Source organism: Ambystoma mexicanum, chromosome 11 (genome assembly GCF_040938575.1).
Source record: "Ambystoma mexicanum isolate Mex_15411 chromosome 11, UKY_AmexF1_1, whole genome shotgun sequence".
NCBI lineage: Eukaryota > Metazoa > Chordata > Amphibia > Caudata > Ambystomatidae > Ambystoma > Ambystoma mexicanum.
This window is the reverse complement of record NC_090934.1, coordinates 510,713,013-510,738,733: the sequence shown is the minus strand read 5'-3', so window position 1 is coordinate 510,738,733 and position 25,721 is coordinate 510,713,013. Positions and strand designations below refer to the sequence as shown.

General features: G+C 46.2%; 1 protein-coding gene across 1 annotated transcript; it reads right to left on the bottom strand.

The window, feature by feature from the left end:
- Window positions 1-1,951: 1,951 nt before the first annotated feature.
- Window positions 1,952-3,739, bottom strand: LOC138505013 (piggyBac transposable element-derived protein 4-like). The gene has a single exon (XM_069625366.1). The coding sequence runs from the start codon at window positions 3,737-3,739 to the stop codon at window positions 1,952-1,954; it is 1,788 nt and encodes a 595-aa protein (XP_069481467.1).
- Window positions 3,740-25,721: the final 21,982 nt, after the last annotated feature.

Here is a 25,721-nt window from a genome sequence, read left to right as displayed (position 1 = left end):
GGTACACATCAGGGTTTGAAATTGAGGGGAGCTGGGTGCTAGTTAGCTCCTGCTTCTAGCATAGTAGAGCATGGTTAGCTTAAAACCAACATCTACCAGGAGCTACCATTGGCTCATATGGCCAACTGGTGCCTTCCAACACGGAAATGTGACATTAACTTTGAGTATTTGGGAATGTTAATACAGAAGAATTAGAACACATCTAATAAACATTTAAGCACAATGGTTCATACAAAATGAACAAAAAGGAGCATTTCTGGTGGCTCCTGGTTCCCCTGTGGTAGCTCCTGCCCACAGTGGGATGCCCAACACTCAGGAGTGGATTTAGCTCTTGCTCATTGAATCTCAATTCCAAACCCTGCACATGTATGGTGTCTAAACAGGAATCTGTAGTGTTCATCGTGGAGTGGGTCATTCTCCCCTTTGTCGCACTTGCAGCCTGCCAAGCTTGCCCATGGGCACAAAGCTCTCTCTCAAAAGGGTCATTCATTTCAACCAGCTGAGACGCTCGCCTGTCACTTTAGGCCTGCATTTTGGGTAAAACGTGTTCCCCGTGCAGGCGGTAGGCTATGCCATCAAGAACTAAGCTGGGATGCCCCTTTTTCGTTACTTGGTTTTGCTTGTGCACTCCCATGCATGGCTGCTCTGGACAGGGCAGGCCGTGGAATGGAGAGGGATCAGTCTCCAATGTATGTTAGCTATAGCCTGGGAGAAGTGTGTTAGTGCTGAAAGTAACACTGGCCTTCTACATGGCTTGAACAATGCTCTCCTGGCTGTCACAGCACTGGAATCTACACAGTATCCTCACATACTGGGTCTGATGAGGACTGCACAGTGCTCATCATGGCTTAGGGTCAGTCTCGCAGTTGTCACACTTGCAGCCTGCCAAGCCTGTCTGTGGGCACAAGGCTTTCTATCAAAAGGGTCATGCATTTCAACCAGCTGAGACGCTTGCCTGTCACTTTAGGCCTGCATTTTGGGTAAAACGTGTTCCCTGTGCAGGGGGTAGGCTCTTCCATCAAAAAGTAAGCTGCGATGCCCCCTGTTTGTCACTCTGTTTTGCTGGTGCACTCCCACGTACGCCTACCCCGGACAGAGCAGGCTATGATATGATATTTTATTTGTATTGCGCTCATACACAAGTGTTTCAGAGCGGGACGAGGCAAGTGAGGGGAACAAGAGAGGACAAAACAACAATCTTACTAGGCCCAGTGACATTGAGAACGCGCAGGTGCATGGGAAAGGGAAGGGGGAAGGTGCAAGGGAGAGGGGAGGAGTGGAAAGTGCAGAGCAAGGGATAAAACAACAACAACTGGTAGTGCAGCCAGCAATGTGGCAAGTGCAAGGTTAAAGCGCAGACAAGGGGTGTCTGATAAGTGCAGGTAAGGGGAATGTAGGGTTACAGATACAGACCCAAGTGCCAGGGTTGCCAGGAGGCAGTGCGGGTGTGTGGCTGGGTGGGCAGGGACCTGGGCCTGAAAATCAGAGGGTAACCAGGTGCCCGGTGCCGAAGCAGACAGATCAGCAGGGGAATGGAATGGAGATGGGTCAGAGTCCAATTTGTGTCATCGACATGCCTATTTGTTAATTATTTTTACGTGTATATTATTTCTAGGGACTGGGCACTTTCTGAAGGGTTGTTAGTGTTAATTTTATAACATGTATTATATTTTTCCAGAATATATGTACAATGAAATATATTTATTAAAATAGGGAGGGAAAATTATTTGACAAAAAAATGGTAAACATATTTTTTTCACTTTATATTTTTTTGAGTATTTTTTACTTGTTTTCCGAGTTAAACCTTTTTAAACATTTTTAAAAAAAGAAGCCCCCAAACTGCTTAATCTATCCCCTCCCCCACATGGAAAACCTGATCAGTTTTATAATGGGAGGTAAAGTACATATAGGTGTTTGTGTAGACAATATTTTGCAGTGTCTTTCATGTGTATCACCCTACACTTGAATCATCCGGGTCTATGTTGCATGGGGTGCTATGGACAAGAAGCGGGTAGCATCTTTCATGGATGCCAACATTGCAGCCTGGGCACCAGTGGCGTGATCTTTTTCGTCCACCAGGCTTACTTCTGTCAGAACATATGGCACAGTCCCTTTCTTTCTTTGCCGGCAAAATGGCAAAACCATGCTCCTTTGATGATGGGGCGAGCAGTGGGGTTGCTGCTGAGTGTTCAGAGGACGTTCCCTCCTGAGACAAGCAGAGAGCCTCTATGATATCAACTACAAAGCTGTGCCTGCTAAGGAGTTTGCTGTGTTCAGTATTAATTTTGTAAAGCTCATAGGCGTTCATTATGGAAACGTCTATGAGGTTACGCCATATCTTCGACCAATACCTATGTGTTGGTCTCTCTGCAGCAAACTCATATATTTTTCTGTCGCTTACATCAACCCCACCCATTCCTTTGTTATAGTCAAGAATGATTTGGGGCTTGATGGCTGACTGGCCACATCTAGTATGCACGAGTACATCACTTGCCAGACTGGCAGTGGACAGCAGCAGCACAGGCTTGCGATGGCTTTTTTTTTCTCTAAAGGCACATGCCAACAACCCACCTTTTCTCAAATATTTTGATCCACCCGGCTGTAACTTGGCCCTGGTTATCTCGGGTGGCAAACCCTTAGAGTTGACCCTCACTGTGCCTGTTAGAAGGGTTGTGGTCAATAAGAGATCCTCAGCAAGGCCGACACTGGTGTAATAATTGTCGGTCATTAAGTGATATCCCTTATTAAGTAAGTCACAAGACTTTAAGAGGCTCATGACCTTGTTATATACAAATCCCTTTTCACACCCTGTTGTTTTATCCCTGCCTGCATACAGGTCAACGTGCAAAATATAGCTGTTGCTGCTGTCACAGACCTCAAATTTTTTAATCCCAAACCTGGCATGTCTTTTGTTGGGCATGTACTGAATATAGGCGACCCTATTCTTCATGCCAATCATGGACTCATCAATGGAGAGTACCTGCCGTGGCACATAGTATTTTTTAAATGCACGGTTCAGGGAGTCCAAAACTGGACGCACCTTATGCCAGGGATCAAACCCTTCCTCTCCCCTTGCCTTTGCAGTGGCGTTGTCATTTAAGTGGATCATCCGTGTGACAATGAGATATTGCCACAACGGCATGACTTGGCCAAAGAAAGGTGTGGCCTGAGAAGGGTGTGTAAGGTCCCAGTACATTTTTACATTTTTCTTGCGAATAATTCCCATATTTATAGAAAGGCCAATCCATTTTTTTAGAAGTGCCACAGTCAGCCCTCCATTCATCCACCGGCGCAGCCGTGAATGAGGATGAATTTGGATCCACTCTGCCTTTGCTGCTAGTAGATCCCTTGCATATTTGTTTGTCTCCCTCACTATGTGGATTAGCAGGTCCATTGTGAGGAACAAGTTAAAATACACAATAGGAGGGGAATTTCTGAGTGGAAGACTGCGACCCCCTGGGTTCCTGACGCTGAACTCCACTCCATTGCTGTATGGATCTGCGCCAGGCAAAACCTCATCCCAATAGGCTTCACAAACATCTTCCTGTGACAGTCCCTCCTCCCCAGAGTCGTCATTGCACTCATCCTCAGAGGGACTATCCTCTCCACTGCTTGTCTCTGGCAACCCCTCAGGCTCAAACTCAATATCACTCTCCCCTTCTGAGCTAATGTCTGGGGCCTCTGCCATCAGCTCAAATAAAGCATCTTGATTGTCAATTCTAAATCTTTTTGCTGCCATTTCTTTCCCCTAAAATATCCTGTCAAAATGTTTTCTAAATTAATTGATCCTTTTCACAATCTTTTAACCCTCTCAGAAAAAAAAAGTCTAATGACAGGATGGAGACAAAGAAACTTCAGCCAATAAAAAACAAAACAAAAACACACAGGGATGGTATCCTGTGTCCTAGAAAGACTCAGGAAGGGGTAAAAAAAAAAAATATGTCCTTCCCAGTAAAGCTACACGAAGTAGAATTTACCAAAACACAATCACCTAGTCACCCAAACTTCCAAATTCACCTTTGAAATCAATCTCCTTGACAAAGAATTGGTTTCACACGAGCAGTAAAAACACAACCTCTCTCCTTCACACACAAAGCCCTCAAAGAGAGATTCCAGTCAGTCAGAGGCTAAATGTACCTTTTTTTTCCCCTTTCACTGCCGCAAGGCTGAACTTTATTAGCAAAGGTCACACACAATGGACATGTCTGGGCACTGTAGCACCCCCTGCTGCCTGGTCATACCCCATAGCTAACATTTGTTATACACATGAACCCCTTTGAGGAGCCTTTCTGAGAATACTTGACATGTTTTATAATGTGGTCAAATGTGGGGACTGTGGGTGGATTTGGTTATTTTATTGAAGAATATCAGTTCTTTCTTAGAGAAGAGATAAAAAAGAGCTGAATGGGTTGTGTGTGACTGTCTTGTCAGAAAATGTTTTTGGAGAGCCTTTTTCTTGAACAGTCCCTACAATCTATTACTGTAAAGTGTGTGGTAAAATTATAATTTAACACCAAAAAGCACTTATAAACCAAGAAATAGATCTACATTTTCTGTCACAAACATTGGAGAAAAAAAAGTCTACTTCGCCTCACACAGAGAGCCCTGTCAGAAGGCCTGCTGACAGAAAGCAGGTAAATGTATCTATTTCAGCTCTCCATGGCTGCAAGCTCAGCCCCTTTTGCAAGCAGCACCCAGTGCACATGAATAAGAGTAACCACATCACATTGGTCATTTATATTGCATGCTTTTTAAATGGAGAAATGGTACATGTTGTTAGTAATCATGAATGTCAGTAAAAACATGAAATTAATGCACTTCCTCCTCTTTTAAAACACCCACTTCACTATGGGCAAAGCCTGCTTGGAAAAATGCTGTAGTGCAATCAAAGTGTGGCATGAAAAAGAAAGGGTTCCAGGGGAGTACAAACTTTCAAACTGCAGATCGTGTGGGCTGCAAAATCCTTCCACCACGACACATATTGATTATATTGAGGAATTATGGGTGTTGTAGTAAAATAAGTACAATCTCGAGAGCCTGCAGACCCCTGCTGTGGGCTTAGTTACCTCCTAATTATAAACACATTTCATGCATTCCATTTCGGTAATAAGCACCACAAACAATAATTTTAGGAGAGCCTGGCCAACCATAGACACAGCTGGGATCACTGATGCGGGCAAAACCTCCTATGGTGGTAATTTCTGCTTCTCTAACTTCAACATAAAAAATATCTTATGGCACCAGCCCTAAGACCGAACATGTTGGGAAGATCATTAAGCACATTTTGCACACAGAAAATGTAAACGAGAATAAAAGGTATGCACTTTTATTCAACACATTCCATGTGGCCACATTTGGTATAAACTAGCAACACCTGAACAGACTGCCTTCCTGAAGATTACAAGAGACATGAAAGCGCTTGGAGCAGAAGATCAACTGGACTGTGGAAGGTATACTAAACTGGGAACCAGAGTGCGCCCCGCACCTCCTAGTTTTTATATATATATGACAATGCATTACTTACCGTAAAAGCATTTCTGATGGTTGTATCTGCTTAGATTCACATGCTGTGCATAGGTCCGACATCCAGTGGTCACTGCGGAGTATTGCATTTTGTTTTTCGTAGTCGAAAAGGGGACGTCGACAAGGTGTGTCTGTAACACTATCCCTATAGTGACGTGCGTTGTACCCACAATCCCTCACGCGTCGAGGTCCCTCTGTTTGTATTTTTCTGCCCTGAGGGAGCCTTCTAGACGTGAGTGAGTACAGAAAAGAGAGAAATATATAGAAAAGGATGTCTATGTTCCTTCCATCCGAGCGGGGAGGAAGGGTGGGCGCATGTGAATCTAAGCAGATACAACCATCAGAAATGCTTTTACGGTAAGTAATGCATTGTCTTCTGATGTTTGTTAATCTGCTTAGAATCACATGCTGTGCATAGACTAGCGAGCAGTAACCGGAGTTGGCGGTGGGTTATGAGAAGGAACAGAAGAGAAAAGATGTCTTAATACTGCCTGTCCCACCTGGGAGTCTACACCAGATGACAAATCTTTTCCACTTGCTAGAATAGCAGTGGCGAGTATTCGGTTTACTGGATTCCCTGAGGATGTCCATACATCTCTGCGGGAGTTGTAAATGTCCAAATTCTACGATCTCAGGAGCCAGGCTGCTAAGTTCATGGTCTGAGGGCATGGGTGCAGTGTCCTGCCCTTGTCTTGTGACAGCATGTTGTACGGGCAGGGAAGTTTCACTGGGGGAGATAGGGACATCTCCATCAAGTGAGCGAACCATGGCTGACGGGCCCACATTGGGGCCACTAGTATCATGGTAACCTGCTCGTGGTGCATCTTGTGCACCACTTTGTTGAGAAGGGGAGTCGGGGGAAAGGCGTAAACAAATTTCCCTGACCATTGAATCGACAGACCGTTCCCCTTGGACTGGTTCTGGGGGTACCTGGAGGCGTAACTTCGGCATTGTGAGTTTTCTATAGTTGCGAACAGGTCTATTTCCGGGAATCCCCATTGCGTGAAGACGTCTAAGACGATGTCTTTGTGCAATTGCCATTCGTACTCTTTGGGCAGGGGGAAGTCTCTGCTGAGCTTGTCTGCTAGCAGATTGAGTTCCCCTGGTACATGTTGTGATAGTAGGAACATGTTGTGTTTGAGAGCCCACTTCCATATATTCTGGGACAGCTTGGACAGTCCTGGAGAGTGAGTGCCCCCTTGCTTGTTGAGGTAGTACATGGCTGTGGTGCTGTCTGTGAGGGCCATCAATGTCTTTCCTTGTAGGTGTTCCTGAAAGGCTTTTAGTGCTTTGAACACCGCTAGAAGTTCCAGCAGGTTTATATGCTTGGATGCTAAGCTCGGAGTCCACGCTCCGTGAGCAGTCTGATGGGATAGGTGAGCCCCCCATCCTGTGAGGGATGCGTCTGTGGTTAGAGTGGCTTCCACTGCGGGTGTGGCAAAAGTCTTCCCTAACAACAGGTTTTCCTTTGTCCACCACCGCAGCGAGAGAACTAAGGCCTGCGAGACCACCACTAGATCGTCCCATTGTCCGCTGGCCTGACACCACTGGCTGTTGAGCCACTCCTGCATTGGGCGCATGCGCAGGCGCGCGTGAGGTACCAAATAAATACAGGACGCCATCATCCCTAGCAAGCGCATAGCCTTGCGTACCGTCACCTCTCGACCTGCTACATAATGGGGGATCTGAAACAGCATGTTTTGGACCCTCTCGTTGGAGGGGAAGACGAGGCCTTCCTTTGTTAGAATTAGAGCCCCTAAAAATTGTTTGACTTGGCTGGGGTCTAAGCTGGACTTCTTTTCGTTGATGGAGAAGCCCAGTTGGTACAAAAGGTCTACGGTCTTTTGGGTATTGGAGAAGCATGTCTCGTAAGAATCCCCGGTTATGAGCCAGTCGTCGAGGTAAGGGTATACTGGGATGGATAGCCTGCGCAGGTGGGCCGCTGCTACTGCCAGTACTTTTGTGAATACCCTCGGTGCAGAAGCTATCCCGAAGGGTAGTACTTTGAATTGGTAGTGTTTGTTCCCTATCTTGAACCTGAGGTATTTTCTGTGTGCTGGCAACATTAAAATATGAAAGTATGCATCTTTCATGTCTAGCGTTGTCATGTAATCCCCTTGTGATAACAGTGGGATTACTTCCTGCAAGGTCACCATACGAAACTTTTGGGGTTTGACAAAGTTGTTCGCTGGGCGCAGACCTAATACAGGGCGCATGGTTAGGTCCTTTTTGGGTACAAGGAAGTACACTGAATAAATACCTTCTGTTACCTGAGATAGGGGGACAGCTTCTATAGCTTCTTTTTTCAGAAGTTCTTCTACTTCTTGAAGAAGAATGGTGAGGTGTTCCGGTGTTATGCGTTGGTTCCGTGGGGGTCTGTACTTCGGGGAACCATTGAATTCTATACAGTATCCGTGGGCTATGGTGGATAATACCCAGCGGTCTGACGATATTCCCTCCCATGCTGATAGGAACGATGTTAACCGGCCCCCGACCGGTGACGCATGGGAGGGGACCCGAATCTTCGGGTCATTTGTTGGTATTGGGCGTGGAACCTCTGGGGCTGGAGCCGCGACCTTTTCCTCTGCCACGCCGTTGGCCTCTTTGACTGAACTGGGTGTTACCCTGGTTAGAGGGCCAGTTGGTAGCAGAGTAAAATTGTTGTTGGTTTTGCTGCTGGCGTTGGCCACGAAAGGAGCGTCTATTGCCATAGCCGCGTCTGTTAGGGGGCCTAGAAATTTGGTCAAGAGTCTTGATGGTTTCAAACTCTTTCTTTGCATGTTCTAGGGCCTCATCAACTGCTTTCCCAAACAGATGTGTTTGTCCTATGGGCTTATTTATGAGGGAGGCTTGGGTTACTGGCTTAAAACCTGAATTGCGTAGCCAGACAGGGCGTTTGTGAAGTATTCCCTGAACCAGGGAGCGGCCAGCCGTCTCAGCGGCATCTAGGGAGTTCTTCACGATGCCCTGGTTTACAAGCGTTCCCTCTGATATTACAGCTAACAGGCGTGAACGCAGGGGTTCAGGTGCGTCCTCTGCTTCGCTGCGCAGCTTGCTCCACTGTGCATCTGCGTAGCTAGCTAGTAGGGAATTGTTATTTGCAATCCTAGTTGAGAAGGCGGCGGAGGTCGTAATTCTTTTCCCAAGTGCGTAGAGCTTCTTGCCCTCCTTGTCAGGTGGTGCTTCACTAGTGGATAGTGGTACCCCCGCTCTTTTTCTTGTATTGGTAACTACAAGGGAGTCCGGAATAGAATGTCCTCTGATGTACAAAGGGTCAGAGGATGAAGGGCTGAAGAGCTTTTCTATTCTAGGGTTGACCCCTCTAACTAAGGTTGGATTGGAAAGGGAAGGAGATATTCTTCTCTTAATAGAAGCCAGGAGCGGAATAGACTGGCTAACAGGGGCTTTTTCTTTAATAACTTTTTCTACAAAGTCTATGTCAGGAAGAGTTTCCCCTGTGTCTATCTCAAAATGCGCTGCTGCCTTGCGCAATAGTGCATTGAGTGAAGGTTGGTCATCTATGGGAGAGGAGTTCCCAATATGTGAATCCTTGAGAGGCGAAGGGTGAAAGGCATCAGGGTCTGAGTGCACTGATTGGGATTGCCAGGGCTGCGAGGTAGCTGTATCTTCTTCAAAAGCTCCTGCAGTAGTGTAAATATCTTCTTCGAACCCCTCTTCCTCATGTTCTTCCTCTCCACCCAAACACTCCTCATCTTCCTGTAGGTATTGCTCCTCCTCAGTGAGGCCATATACATCTGTGGAAGCGGGAAACAGCCTAGGAATCTTGACTCTAGGGTCATCCTGGGGCCATTCTCTTTGTCTCTTGTGAGTGGGTGGGTCTTGGCTTCCCAGAAACCTTTCCATTTTCTCCATACAAGAATGGAGTCTTTCAAGGGTCTCATGGGGGACCCCTGAATAGTCTAAAGGGGGGAAATCAGTGTTTTCACCTTCAAAACGCTTAGAGCACTGCCACAACGTCGAGGAGAGGTTTCCGTCTCCCTCTGAAAAGCCCTCCGGTAGTTCAGAAGTGCCCTTAGATGAAAGGGGCTGTTCCTGGCTACTTTTGTGCTTTTTCGGCGCGGTATTCGACGTTTGTTTCGTCGTCCGCGTACGTTTGTCTTCGGAGACAATTCTCGCTAGGCTCTCGACAACGAGTTTGTCAGTCGAGGGCTCTGGTGTCGACGTTGCCTGCATTGCGCGTTGTTCCTCGACGGCCGCTCTATGGAGCGTTACGTCGGATGCTTTTGAGGTAGCGCCCGTGTTTGATGAAAGCCCAATCGCTGGTCGCGGCTGCGTTTGCGGGTGGGGCTTGAGACCTATACGGTCTGAGGTAGACGCCGGAGTACCCTGCGTCCCCTTCGGCGCTGATGGATCCTTCGTCCTCGACGAAGAAGAGCCGTGGGTTGTGTGTTTAGTTTTATGGGGTCTATGTGCGTCCTTGTCGCCGGGGTGTTCATCCCCATAAGCAGGGCGTGAGCCGAGCCCTTCGGGGCCGGGGACGGACGTCGAGGAGTGCGAGCGCTCCTTCTGGGGGTTCATGACTTCCGTGACGGACGTCGAGTTATCACCCTCCTCGTCACTTTCTGTAACAGCGGCGGCGGGTGAGGAAACTGACTTCAACATAGCGTAGTCCGCCCATTTCTTAACCTTTCGTTCTTTGAGAGTTGTTGGTTTCAAGAGCTTGCAGGCCGCGCAGCTGTCCTCTTTATGATCGAGGGGCAAGCAACGATTACAGAGCTTGTGTTTATCCTTCCAAGTGTATTTGCCCCTACAGCGTGGGCAAAACTTAAAAGGTGTCCTCTCCATAGCTGAGGCAATAATAGCTGGTGATAACAACCCCAAGGGAAAGATAGGGGAGAAAGAAAGACATTCTCAAAGAGAAGATAAAAGTTCGAACCCCCACTCTCCCTACTGTATGTTGGCCGTCGAGGCCAGGCCACGTGTTCGGCAGCGCCGAAGGATCTCCTCCGCCTCTTCCCCTCCGTCGAGAACTTGTTTGGTGGAGAAACAGCTTCACAGCCAACGTCGAGGGGAGGGATCGTTAACAATATAATAAATATAATTAAGGACCGAGGTCCGTGGTAAGTATTAGCAATGTCTCTCTAGGAGCTCCGCGAAAGGCGACCAGAAGCTGGGCCGAAAAAAACAATCTGAAGGACCTCGACGCGTGAGAGATTGTGGGTACAACGCACTTCACTATAGGGATAGTGTTACAGACACGCCTTGTCGACGTCCCCTTTTCGACTACGAAAAACAAAATGCAATACTCCGCAGTGACCACTGGATGTCGGACCTATGCACAGCATGTGATTCTAAGCAGATTAACAAACATCAGAAATATATATATATATATATATATATATATATATATATATATATATATATATATATATATATATATATATATATATATATTCACCTACAAAAAAAAACAGAGCAATAGAGAAGCAAGATCAATAGTGTTGCATGCAACATGTCAGGCCGCTCAAACTACTACAGTGTAAAGTCTCCTAAAACAGGGTGACTTTCCTCCTGAGAGCACGGCGTCCGTGATAAGATATCACACACGGCAACCAGGCGGCTCAGGCAGAAAGGGGGGTGAAGGTGGTTGGTGCAGTGTTCACTCCCATGCTGCAAAGAAAACACACAAGGAATTGGTTGTCACCCACAATAAGACTAAAATACTCCCCCACAAACTTATCAATAGACGAACGCGATGTCCAAATGGTGGTGAAAGTAGGGCAAAATCGTTTTGCGAACCTTAACCACAGCACATTGGAAGGCCAGTGGGAGACTGCATATGTTGTGCTAGTCTCTAGAGGAGTATGCACACTTTAAGTAACTATGTATGGGAAAACAAGTGAGAAACTGAGTAATTAGCCCTCACAAACCCATCAATCCCCCACACCCATTCCCTCCCACCTCCCTCAACTCCCCACACCCATGCCATCCCACCTCACCCATGCCCTCCCACCTCCCTCAAACCCCAACACCAAATTATTTTAAGAAATTACAAATTGAAACATAGATGCTGAAAATCAAACTAAGATTACTGCGAGCAACCAGTAGTTTACTGACATATTTAGAAATGCATTAATTAATATACTGCTGAGGCCTAGTCTAGTGGTGAGCCCTTGTCTACTGTGTTGGGTGTAGAGAAGACGATTCCCGCGTCTACCTGCAAAATAAAAGATGGATGCAGTGATTTTCCCGTCAACCAGCTGCCCAGGGGAGCGCAAGGCGGGAAAACTCACTGCCCATCAGGTGCTCCGATGGGCAGGGTGGATAGACGCAAACTGCATGGGCCTAATATAGTGGCGATCCCTGGTCTACTGTGTTGGGTGTAGAGAAGACGATGCCCGCGTCCACCTGCAAAAAAAAAGACAGATGCAGAGATTTTGCCATCTACCAGCTGCCCAGGGGAGCGCAAGGCGGGAGTACTCACTGCCCGTCTAGCACTCTGATGGGCGGGTTGGATAGACAGAAACTGCATGGACCTAATCTAGTGACAATCCCTGGTCTACTGTGTTGTGTGTAGAGAAGACGATGCCCGGATCCACCTGCAAAAAAAAGACGGATGCAGAGATTTTGCCGTCAACCAAATGCCCAGGGGAGCGCAAGACGGGATAATTCACTGCCCATCAGGCGCTTCAATGGGCAGGTTGGATAGACTCAAACTGCATGTGCCTAATCTAGTGACGAGCCCTGGTCTGTCGTGTGGGTTGTAGAGAAGACGATGCCCGGCTCCACCTGCAAAAAAAAGACGGATGCAGAGATTTTGCCGTCAGCCAGATGCCCAGGGGAGCGCAAGACGGGAGAATTCACTGCCCATCAGGCGCTTCAATGGGCAGGTTGGATAGACTCAAACTGCATGTGCCTAATCTAGTGACGATCCATAGTCTGTCGTGTGGGATGTAGAGAAGACGATGCCCGGCTCCACCTGCAAAAAAAAGACGGATGCAGAGATTTTGCCGTCAACCAGCTGCCCAGGGGAGCGCAAGACGGGGGAATTCACTGTCCATCAGGCGCTTCGATGGGCAGGTTGGATAGACTCAAACTGCATGTGCCTAATCTAATGACGAGCCATGGTCTGTCGTGTGGGATGTAGAGAAGACGATGCCCGGCTCCACCTGCAAAAAAAAGACGGATGCAGAGATTTTGCCGTCAACCAAATGCCCAGGGGAGCGCAAGACGGGAGAATTCACTGCCCATCAGGCGCTTCAATGGGCAGGTTGGATAGACTCAAACTGCATGTGCCTAATCTAGTGACAAGCCCTGGTCTGTCGTGTGGGATGTAGAGAAGACGATGCCCGGCTCCACCTGCAAAAAAAAGACGGATGCAGAGATTTTGCCGTCAACCAGATGCCCAGGGGAGCGCAAGACGGGGGAATTCACTGTCCATCAGGCGCTTCAATGGGCAGGTTGTATAGACTCAAACTGCATGTGCCTAATCTAGTGACGAGCCCTGGTATAAATTATCATTTGACATGGAGGAGACAAACCTGAGAAAAGTATTTACATTCATAGGGCAAGAATAGTGCAGGTAATAAACTCGGATTCCTAGTAAGTATACCATGCTGCTTCAAAAGTCACCACATGGTGCCCACAACTTGGTATACCCATCTAGTCACCGACTTACCTGGGAGTTGATTTCAATGATCTGCAACACTTGCCAGCACGTTGATTTGGTAGTATAGACATCCGCAGCCACCGTTCTCAGTGAAAACATTCCAAAAACATAGAGAGAAAAGAAGTAAGTCATACAACAGTGGTACAATCCCTCCCCCCACCCACTACAGCTGATTTCACTTTTCTGATTTCCATGTCTCAGCAGGATAACAGTTCAACCTATTACAAAGCCACACCAGCAGGAGTCCTCACTATTCTCAAACCCTCACTTCTTCCCAACCAACTGACACAGTTTCACATCTCCAATTACCTTTCACTACATACAGCCACAGGCTACCTATCACTTGGTAATGTTTGCCTTCCAGTACCTGATTAAACTTACACGGTAAGACCAATTCAGTAAGGAGAGTGGGCGGAGGGAGAGGATTAGCGTTGATACAAGTTGGAAAGTGAGGACCATCTGAAGGTATTTCAGGAACCTGAACACAATCCACTCCTTGGAAATGCAATAAAAATAGAATTCTCTGGTCCCCTCCACGTCTCACAACCCTTGACTATTGCAACGGCCTTATCTTGAAACTACCCCCTTCCTTTCTACGACCCCTCCAGCTAATTCAGAATAGGGCAGCAAGACAAATCCTCGGCCTCAAGCCCAGAAACCGCATCTCTCCTGCCCTAAAAACTCTTCACTGGCTCCTGCTTGCTGCACAGATTAATTTAGAATACCCCTCCATTGTCCACAAGGCTGTCTGGGGCCGGGGACCAAGCTATTTGCAACTCGCTCTTACTAAATACTCTCCATCGCCTCAAGACTTTTTTCACCTCCTACTTCCCGTCTTCCCTCCTCTGCTAATAACACAGTCGCTGTGATTGGTGACCAGGGTCCTTTTGAGTCCTTCGGGGTCCTGGCAACCCACACAAAATCGCCTCATCCTCTGCCTACACACATCACTTGCCTCAGAACCCACTGGCCTATGCCACTGTTGGCCTGCACTTACCTACTTATTGCAGCTCAATGCTCTCTAGCACTTACTATACTGGGCACTTACATCTGCTGTTCAACCATGAGCATGGACACTCCAGCACTTACCCCCCACTCCCTCTTGCACTCTTCTCTCTCTGCACTTGCATGTTCTGAATACTCACACGGCCTAGTAAGTTTGTCTTTTATCCTCCAGTTAATATATTGTTTTCAAACCCATGTTCCCTCTCTGTTGCCCTGTGGGTGCTTTGAAACACTTCGAAACACAATTTGCTTGTTGTATAAGCACCTAACAAATGCACAATAAATAATTCAAGTGGATCATTGCAGATTAATTACTTACACCATTTAACATCATCAAAACACCCTTCACACGAGGCACTTTGTCAAATGCACTGAAAATGGAAGAGATCCTCCCCCCAGCTAAAGAAACCCATACTAAACCCAAATTACCTACCTAATGTTTGCCCCATCATGCATCTACTCTTCCTCCTAGAAATGTGGTAGGTGATACAATTATTCCGAGTGAACCCGAAGACATTCATATCAGATTGGCTTGATCTGAAGTATTTTGTCTGGCTTGGCTTGTGAGGAACATAAATTCAGTTATGGTGAAGTTGGGATGTACTATGTGCTTGATAGCCTAATTTGAACAAGCACAAATCAGTGTTTTAGCTATGAGATTACTTTGACGCTGCTGACCTTTAGGTACAACTGTGTGTCATTGGCTTATTGATTTCCTTAAGGCCCTATGTTAAAGATGTTAAGTAAATGGATGGAGCTTTGAGGAACTAAACATGTGACTGGCTGGCGCAGTGTGCTGATGTTCCCTATCTGGAAGAGTTGATCACTGCCCAACGGGAAGGAGGCAAACCTGGTAAGGTCAGTCTGTGATCCCAACCATGTAGTGACAGAATGTAGTTACAGAACAGTTGAGTGGTTGACAATGTCCAATACTGGGAGAGGTTCAGCAGACCATTACAGAAGCAATCTTTCACTTTATGCTTTTAGTTTGCATTCCTAAAAGGGATAGTGTGCCCAAACATGAGTCGACTACTCTGTGCGCCACAGTCAACCAAGATGCTGCACCCATAAATACGGTTGTAACACTCAACTTTAAAAACATGAGGAATCAAACACTCGAGCTCATGTTTCAAGCCTGCAATGTTAAGGGTCAAGTCATCCCACCAACTCCACAAAACATGCCCACAGCACTGCACCCTTGCGCTGTTGACACTCAGCACCTCCTAAATACATGGGAAAACAAGCCCTCAATGCTGTATTTCAAACCAACCCAGGCAAGGCCTAGTTCTTGGGAGTGAAACACTCCATGTTGGTCGATGTCACTTAACTCTGTTAAAATAAAAAACCCAAACAAACCTTGGAGCGCCCGCTCCCCCATATGAAAACATGGGTAGATGCTATCCAGTGATATCCAAGAGCACAGTACACCCCTCCCCCAAACCTCTGAATGCATGCACCAGTCTAGCTGTTGCATGCCCCCAAACCACTGCAGGCCTCTGATACCACCTTTGCCCACTGCACTCTCTTGCACCCCACACTCCATGGCACGTCCATAGGGGGCACTCTCTTACCTGGCTCTACTTGGATTCCTGGTCCAGAGGGGTCTTCTCAAAGCCGATGAAGAGGTGCTGGAAGTTGCTCAAGCTCATGGTGCTCCACTCCTCCTGCTTTGGTCTCTGATAAGAAGAAGCCACGTTCACTGCAGAGGCAGAGACAGGGAAAGGTTAGAACATAATTTAGACCACTTGAGTAAATTGCAATTTGTGGCTTTTCTCGATTGACTATATTCCATGCCTACATCACACGGCTGATGTTTCCCCAACATTTGCACATAGAATAAAAAGAGTACACATATTCCATTATTTTTTGGGGATCATCTTTTTTCTGCCGCACTCTTTGAAAATTTCACTGATCAGTTCTGACCATTTTTTTGGGTACCGCTTGAGGTTCATATTCGTTAGGCCATCGGGACTTGGGGCTCTTGATGTTTTAAGTTTGTTGATTGATGCTTCTATGTCGCTGGAATCAGATACATCAACCAAAGATGAATTTGACCGTTTGGTCTCCGGAAACACTTTACTGTCTGGACTCTTAAATTCCGCGGTCAGGTATGTAATCCAGCTTGATTCGGCGACCGCGTTTGTCTGAGCTGAGCCAGGGACGTTTGACATATCTTTTATGAGGCCCCAAAAATCGCTGGATTTTTTTGTCTGTAATTTGGACATCATCAGCTCAGCGTCTAGTTGTAGTTGGTAAGCTCTCTTATTTTGTTTGCTGCCTCACAGAAAGCACAGGTGATCAAGCAACAATAAAGGAGGAATATAGCAAGCAACAATGGATGTATATATCATAGCATAGACCATGGGTACGGACTTGAAAGTTTAGGGGAAGGTGCACGTATCTTAAAAAACGGACGTAATAAATCATATTACCTTCAACACAGTTGAATATCAACTCCCTGTCACTGATCCCCATCAGACTTCCATATATACATGCATACATACACACTCACACAGGTAGAAACAAGCCTACCTGGCACATGCCCCACACACTGTAGGCCTATGCTACCTTGCCCCACTGCACTCTCTTTCACCATCCACCCCACACTTCATAGCAGCCCCACAGGGTCGCACTCTTACCTGGCTGTACTTGGACTTCTGGTCCAGAAGGAGTTCTCGAGTCCACTGAGGTGCTGGAAGTGGCTCCTGCCAGGGTGTTCCACTCCTCTGGCTTTAAACTGTGATAGGAGGAAGCTTTGTTCACTGCAGGGAGAGAGACAGGACAAAGATGAATGGGAATGGCTTAGATGCAAAGGAATGCCCTCCCCCAGGACTGGCATGTGTTTTCAAGAAGCCCCTTCACACTGGTGGGGTGAAAGGCTGGTTACACGGGGTGAGATAGAGCAGATGGCACAGGGGGAATGGATGGTAGGTTATATGAGGGAGAAGGGGCAGGTGACATGGTGGAGAAGGGGCAGGTGACAGAGGATGAAGGAGGTGCCGTGTAGTGGAGAATGGACTGCTGACATGGGGGAATGGGCACATGAAATTGGAGAGCTGATGACATGGGCGAGGGAAAGGGTGTTGACATGGAGAGAAGACAGGTAACATGGGGAAAAGGAACAGGGGAAGAAGAGGTTAGAATCATTGGGTATAAAGGACATGTAACATGGGCAGGATGGAAGAAAAGATGCTGAATTGTCAAGGCAAGAATAAAGAAGAGATACAGAGATGTTGGGAAAGAGGTCAGTTGCAAACTAAAGGAACAGTGCTTACTCGCGAAGGGCGGGCCGAATGACTGATTGTGTGTAAAGCAGCAGCGATAACTGGACAGTACGAGCCAGTTATAGAAACTGCAGAAAAAATGAATGCAAGAATAAATGGTCAAAGATTACAAAGTTGTTGACATGGGCAGACGAAAAAGCAGGACCGTTGCAGAAAATATCTCTAGCAAGTGTGTCATTGTGTTTCAGAAATAATCGCACAAGGCAAGTTGGAGAGAATCATCAGTTTGGTCGAATTTTTGATGTACCAGGCATGAAGGATGGAACAGTCGTCCTGATGGATCATTATTGGGCTTGTGGGTCTTGAGCCTACATGAAGCTGCCCAAAGACTGGGGAGGGATGTGCTCTGTAGTGCTTATCCATGTTCCAACATTAGTGATTCCGAAGAGTGACCTGGACATTGGAGAGTTTCCAAAAGCAGATACCCATTTGAGGAGGAGAAGATCACTCGAATTCCTCAACCGAACAAAGAGGGAGATTTACTTTTCAGCTAAATTGAGAGAAGCCTTTGACGCTATTCCATATGACCACAGGTTGTTCAGCCAGACTTCAGCGATATTCACAACTATCTTTATATGCCAGGGATACAGACAATGGCGAGTGCAAAGTGGTTGAAAATCACTCGCTGGGAGCTCCTGCATGCAATCAACACTATCATAAAGGGATTCAATGCTATCAAAGAAGAATTGAGGGACATAAAACTGATGACCCTCCAGAGCAGATATGTTCTTGATAAGATCACAACAATGGATGGATGAGTTTGCGCCAAAAATTGGGGAATCATTTTGCATGTTCATACCTTCTAATGATGACAACAATGAGACCTTGACAGAGGCCATAACGTTGCTGACGCAACTGCACGATCAGATGTTAGATGAGACAGAAGACATTGCAGATGACAGTTGGTTCGTGTCTATCTTCTCATGGGTTCCACAATGGATGGTGAATAGCTTCAAGCTTCTTGGAGCAGTGCTAGTGATGTTTGGAGTCTGTGTGATCAGGATGATAATCACACAGTGCAAGAAGACAGCAAAGAAGGCAGTAAGGATGAAGATCATAATCAATGTTAAATCAGGGTTCAGACCCAAGGAGTTGACAGATGAAAAAATCAGAAAATATATAGAGGCCAGCATCTTAGCACGTGAGGGGACAAAGTTCCCGTTGATGTCCGTCAGAAATCCGTTGATGTCCGTTTTAACTCCCTGTTTTAGACAATTGACAATAAAACCGTCGGCAAAGACTTTTTGCCAACTTCCTGAGTCAGTCTTATTGTTTGGTGCAAGAGTTATTCTGCATCCCATCCTGAGTATGACATGTTACTGATTTAAGGACCCCCCGGGTTCACTGAACAGAGGTTATATCTCTTTAACAGGAGGAATCTAGGCCCGTAAGGCAAGGAGGGTTTTGGGTCGCAGTGCCACAGAGAAACAAGCTAAAAGTAAGCAGCAGTGGGAGCGGGGGAGAAATAGTCGCAAAAAGAAATTTTAATGTGTACCATTTTACAAGAATAGGGTGTCAGAATTCAGAAGACCTGATAAACTACCGTATGCAAGCAACAAACATTAAACGTTTCATACTTCACAAACCTAGTTGTTAACAATTTCAAAACAGCGTTTTCAGGTTTCATCTCTGCAGCTTCACACCACAACAAAGCACCAAAGGGTGATGTAAATAAGGCAGGCATGTCAGGAGGGTTGTGTATGTAGGACATCCGCTTTGGAAAAGCAAGAAAAGAAAATTGCATATCCCAACAGCACAGGCCAGATGGGAGCAGCCAAACTGCAAAGCATTTAACTCTTATGGCAGAAATCTGATAAAATGAGAGAACCATTTTGGGGAACTTTTAGCAGCCCTGGATGGCCAGTCTACTAGGACCTGGAGCAGAGAGATGGCACTGCAGGCGCATGCAAAGTATAGAATTCTGGGGCACAGTTACCACTTGCAAAGGGCTTCCTTTACTTACCTGTGCAGCAAGATATGGAAACATCGCCTACCTTCTTAAGGTGGTGCAGGCATGCTGATACTGATCTCCACTGACCCTGCAAATATTAGGCTGTGAGAAAGAATCTTAGAATACTGATGCCTTGCAAACGTCATGCCTTTCAAACTCAAGTGCTTTTTTCTGAACCTAGGGAGAACATGGCAAGAGCAGCTCTGCCCATCAGAACAGAAAGTAAACCAGAACACTATTATGATAAGTACAGTGCCTTGGACTATGAAAATGACATTAGAATTAACTTTGTGAAGAAAATCTGCTGAGATTCCGCTGCAAGACAGAGTTGGGCCTGAGAAACCATGTTCACCCCAAGCAAATGCACAATTGTCGAGAAGAGTGCCTGCCACATTACCAGCAATAGTTAGACCATGGTCCAGATACTACAGACAATGCTTGCAAAAAACATTGACCCATTCATTCCTGGACTGGCATGCAGGGAACGATCATGATATGGAGGCTGCATGCTCTTTGAAGTTTCCCACACTCTTCTCACACTCAAGTTTCTGACTAAGCTCAAGCCTGTCTCATTGTTTGTGCACTCAATGTTCGTGCACTTATGAAGGCCGAGGGAGCAGTGCTTCCTGCACGTGCCTCAGCGTGCAACCGAAAAATGTGCAAACACCACAGTCTCCAGCTAAAAGGAAAAGGCAGATTCACATATAGGCACATTGCAATTGTTTATTGAAACTTGATCTGTCTGCTGAAGTGTGGCCATTTAATTGCCAGCAGCCCAGCCACCCTTCAGTTTGGACAAGAGTCAAACGCCTAACCAGAAATGCATGCTACACACATTACAGCACATGCCAATGAAGCAAAAAATATTAGCCAGCATGGCCCCATAACATTCGTTTTCATGGGGCCATTGAAACATGTTGAATTATGACTCCAATTAACATTCCTGATGGTTGACAATGTATGACATTATAAAAAAGCTATGCCAAAGTGCCATTGTCATCATTCACTGCAACACACGCTTACTTCCACTAATGCCTGTATGCAGCCCCAGTCACACATGCATACTTATTCGTACTCCAATATTCACACATTCTCACTTGCAGACGAGCAGACACATCCTTTCTTGCATGCACCCAAACACGTGTTTACACTATTTTCCTTCACTTACCTTTTGGTGCAGTAATGGCTTGGACAGAGGAGAGCAACTTTCTGAGGGAAGACACTGAAGGAGTGAGCATCAGAGATGTTGGCCAGAGTATGATTTAGGAGTTTGGGAATAGAGTCTGAAGTTCCGTGGAGAGGAATCCGGTGGGAGTCAAAGGAACAGCAAGAATGACTGTTGAGTAAATGACTGGAGCTCACAGAAGGTGTATTTAGCTGCTGCTTTTCTGACAGCACGTGCACAAGCATGACCCTTCCTTCTCCTCTGCACAGATCTGACTCGTGTGTCAATTCCGCACTATAGGGTATTCTGTCATGCATAGATAGTGCTACAGACCTTTAATATTCATTTATCTGAACATTTCGAATGAGCCAGCATTACCAGCTTCAAGGAAACACGGCTTCTAGGAGCATTCTGAAACATCGGATTTTGTTCTGGCGACAATCCGATTACCTTCACAACTCTTTTGCCAACCCAAAGGCAACAAGCAGATTTACAGTGTGCAGCACCTTTGTTCTGCTGAATTTGTGACCCGCTTTGCGGTGCAGACTATAGCGCCTGCTTACCTTTGGGTGTGCATTCCATCTAACGTTGACGGGTGGATTTATTTGAAAGCCAGTCAGAACACTTTCCCCTTCCCAAGTAATGAGCATGTGTTTATGCTCACAACAGAAATGTGCTGTATGCAGTTGTGCTGCCTCAGTCATCAGGCATGAGGACAGCTCCCAGCTCCTCGCCCCCCATGCTCGGCAGCAGGCTGCCTGGTCACCTCTCATCCCGGCCTCTTCCTGCTCAGTGGGCTGCAACACTCTGCCATCTGCACCAGGCAGCCCCTGACTGCATGGGAACTAGCGGCATAGTGTAACCACACCAGCTCCGGCGGCCCACACCGTTGCTCTATTTAGGCATACAAGACCGCATGTAATATCAAATTGTGTCAGTGGTTGTTTACTTTGGCTGCAATAGAAACAGCAGACACGGCCATATAAAGCAAGCAGCTGGATTTGAACAGGAGAACCACTGAACATTAGACCAAGGCCTCAGTCCGAAAAAAATGCGCCAAATTGACCTGCTATACAAAAATCGGATTGCACTGCAGCTGAAGACCAAAGTTTGAAATTAAATCTTGAAAATGCACATTTTTTTTACACGTTACATTTCCGTGCTTTTAAGTACGAACATTTGAAAAAAGTGTTTTTCAGATGCATTTGAATGCTAATGCTATATTTGAATATCGTTTCTCCTCTACTGTTCCCCCGATCCCCTCTCGCCTGCGAGCAGGTTGGGGCACAAAAGCGGAAACACAGAAGAGGTTGTCAGGGAGGAAGAACGAACATTTAATAACAAATCCTGCAGGAGCTGTGCGTGATTCATTAGGGCACAACGTGCTTGTCAACGGACTGATCCAAGTTCAAACACACACTCAAATACACATGCAGATTAACATATGTACACACAGATTATTTTTAAATGTACACTTCCTTTTTTGATCGTGCAATGGTTCTGCAGCTCAGCTCCTGCTCACGGCCCCCGTGCTCATTCTCCCACTGCAGACTCACGTGTGTGCGGAAATGCCCCACCTCAAGCTTACCTTAGTATTCCATGTTGAATTCCACATTTCCCAGGGACATCGAACTGCAGAAACGTAATCCAAAGTGAAAGTAGGCCTCCTGAAAACACCTATGCTGTGCACCGGATCAGTTATTCGTTTTGCACGTGCAGGGCCTCTGCTCTTGCAGCAGATGGACTAAACCAATTGAGTTATGTCAGTGGGGGTGAGACAGTAAGTTACAAAATGCGCGGATAACACAAATCATGTAATACAGAGCCCAGAGCTGCGAGTGCCCTTATAACAGACAGCACTGCAGCATAACAAAATAAGCAGTGTTCTAAAAAACACGTATATTTACCTCTGTTTTCACATCATGAAATGGTTGGCTCTTGGAGTGGGACTAGAGGGTGGGTTTAGAGGGAGGGGTCTAAAACATGTTTCCATTTAAACAAATGGACTCTGCTCTGGAAACAGTGAGCAAAACTCCTCCTACATGGGGGCGTTGCCCAGGGCCGATAGAAACGGCCGGAGCAAATTCATCATCATACAAGGGCCGATTAGAACGGCCCGTGGCACTAACTGGGTTAATACAATGTAGTTAAACAAGTTTTCTTAGTTCAGTATATGGATACATTGTTCTTAACATATGATCATGAATTAGTTTCATTGGCTCGAGTAAACCTTTACACACAGGTCAGCGAAGTACAAGGTCTCAATTCACGACCCCAACAAGTAGCCTGCAGGCAAGTTACATATTAGTTGTACGCAGAGGTCAAGATGGCCATGTTGTATTTCGGAATGACATCGTCCACCATTTTAACTCACAGGGTGACTTTACAGAGAGAACCTAAAATGGCGGATTGACCTAAAATGGCGGTTTACATTGATTCTAAGGTCAGGACCTTGCAACACGGATTTCTTCGCAAGTGGCTTACAAACAGCTTGACATAGGCCAATATACATATATTCATTGCAATAGGAGGCACAATATGATTTCCTTTTTGACAAACCCTCCTTTTGGCCTATGCCAAGTGCTAAACTACTTCCGATCTCCTTGCAAACAACTCCATGCATCATCGTCCATGCACCCTGAATCTCTGTCAGACATATCTATTGCCATCAGATCATTTGCTAGAATTTCTTTTAACACATATTCTTTGGAGGTTTCATGTGGGGCATACACTTTATATCCTATTGTACCTATCGCCTGAGTGCAACATCCCCCCACCATCGAACATATACTAGGCAAACACTGGATACAACAACAAAGGAACAACAGAATTCCCAAAATGATCAGTAAAACTGAAAGTACCTTCCGACCCTAAGATCGCAAGAAGTCCCAGAACCAAGCGCTAAGATCCCAGTTTCCCTCGGGAACATGCACTTCCGGAATAAGGACGTGCAGATTCTGTATTGCTTTGAAGATAGTTGGGGAGGAATCTGGCACGAAAACACAGCAAGCGGACCCCACTAATTTACACACTCCACCACGTTCAGCCAAAATGACATCTAATACCATCCGGTTCTGGATCGCTACTAGACTTATCGCTTTCTGTTCTAATGTCATATTATAGAGTATGTCCGTGGTCCGGTTGATGATTCTCTCCAGTACTCTCGCTAGCCTTCTGATATCTTCGGAATTTCTATCCGCCCCCAAAATGGCACAAATGATTTTGCTACATCTCCTGACCTGTGCTGGAGTGTCACCATTCTCGTCCTGTCGTGGACGAGCCTTTGAAACCTCTACTGTACTAGCTATGAACACCTAAGTTAACAGGATCCCTAAATAACAGGTTCCCTGCCAATCCCTAGGTAACCATGGAAATGCTACATTACTGCAAACAAAGTAGACAGGTTCGGCTACATACAAAGGTCTTTCTTCCCAAGTCACATTTGCAACGTTGGCACAACCTTTAAAATCTCCCATTGACTGAGTACCATTCCTCTGTATGCAGAAAGAAACTGAATCAGGGCTATGGTTAACAGTGTAAGAAGGAGGCATGGCATCCTTATTGCCTATCAGAGCCATCTTGAAGGAAATCAAAGATTGAAAGGGACGAGACAGTCTATCAGAAGGCCTAATAGAAGCAATGTTGAGCTTACTCCTATTTGCGAAAAGCGAGCATCCCAGGGGAGTCAGAACACGTTTCGCAAACGTATTCAATTTAGTGCCATCAAAGTTCCCCGAGATGCTATCGTTCCATCGGCCAAAGAACAGTGCTCTAAGAGAAGCATAACAAGCAGTTGTCAAAGGTAAAGGATGGATATCCCAACCTAGCCCCTTATCCCCATGTTGCGGTAAATGTGAACAGACCCAACAGTTGGACCTATTAAAAATGGCATGCATAGCATTCATGATAAGTAACAGAGTATTGTTATGATACCTTTGTCTATGCTGGGAGTCCCTATGGGACAGAGTATGCAAATGTACGAAGGGAGTAGGAACAGTGGGTACATTTTCAGTCGGTAACAAGGACTCTAAAGGATGAACTTCCTCGAGGTACTATAGGCTTAAGACAGTGACTGTTATAAAACCAAATGTTATTATAAAAACACAGCAATACGTTCTCAGGGCCCAAGTGCTTTGTCCATTATCGCGGCTGGTCACACGATCATTTACAAGTCCCATACGAGCGGTAGCGGTGGCAGGCATTGGAGTCTTCAAACGGAAACCCCCAATGTTCGTTGCTGGCGACCTCCCGGCCGCGCGACTTCTTAGTCCTTCCACAACCCTAGCCAACAGAATCCCCTTGTCTCAAACAATTATTTGGGCAAAAAAGGCAAGCCCTCAATGATTCTTTTCCTTCTCCGAATGCACAGTCGAACCGTGCCGTAAGTCTATCAGATGCACAGCAAAACCGTGCCGTAAGTCTATTTCCTTGGACACAGATTGTACCTTGCTTTTCCCAGTACTGATTGATCCGGAAACAATGTGTCATCACTTCCTGTTGGAAGCAACGTATCAAGAGCAAGTGAAGATGCAGAATTCAATAAAAGTTTTTAGTCAACTGGCTGCAATAATCTGAAAGAAGTACATTTTCCAAATTTTTCAAGGATCTACATTTAGGAAGATTCCTGATATTGGCATGTCTCCCCATTACCACCTCAAATGGAAAGTGCCCAGTCTTAGTTTGAGGGGTTGTACGCATGGCTAGTAACACGATCGGTAAGGCGTCCGGCCATTTTAATTTAGTGCCGGCACACGTCTTAGCGAGCTTGTTCTTGATGATACTGTTGTGTCTTTCTACTAGTCCGGTGCTCTGAGCGTGTCTGGCCGAATAGTACCGTTTGTCGATCTGTAATGCCGCACATATCTGCAGAATTACAGCAGCGACAAAATGTGGACCATTGTCCGACCAGATGACTCTTGGTAGCCCGAACCGAGGAAAATATTCCTTTAACATGGTTTTCGCAGTAGTCATGGCTGTAGCATCTTTGACAGGGAAAGCCTCGACCCATTTACTAAAAGCACAGATGACAACTAACACATACTTCATATTGTTGCAACGTTACATCTCAATAAAATCGAAGTGAATGACTTTGAAGGGGACAGAAGGTGGCCCAAAACTTCCCCTTGGAGTTGATGTCCCCTTTCCCACATTGTGTTGTAGGCA

What these genes read in the sequence shown, in the direction of transcription:
- LOC138505013 (XM_069625366.1), bottom strand. Translation starts at nt 3,739, where the DNA reads ATGGCAGCAAAAAGATTTAGAATTGACAATCAAGATGCTTTATTTGAG.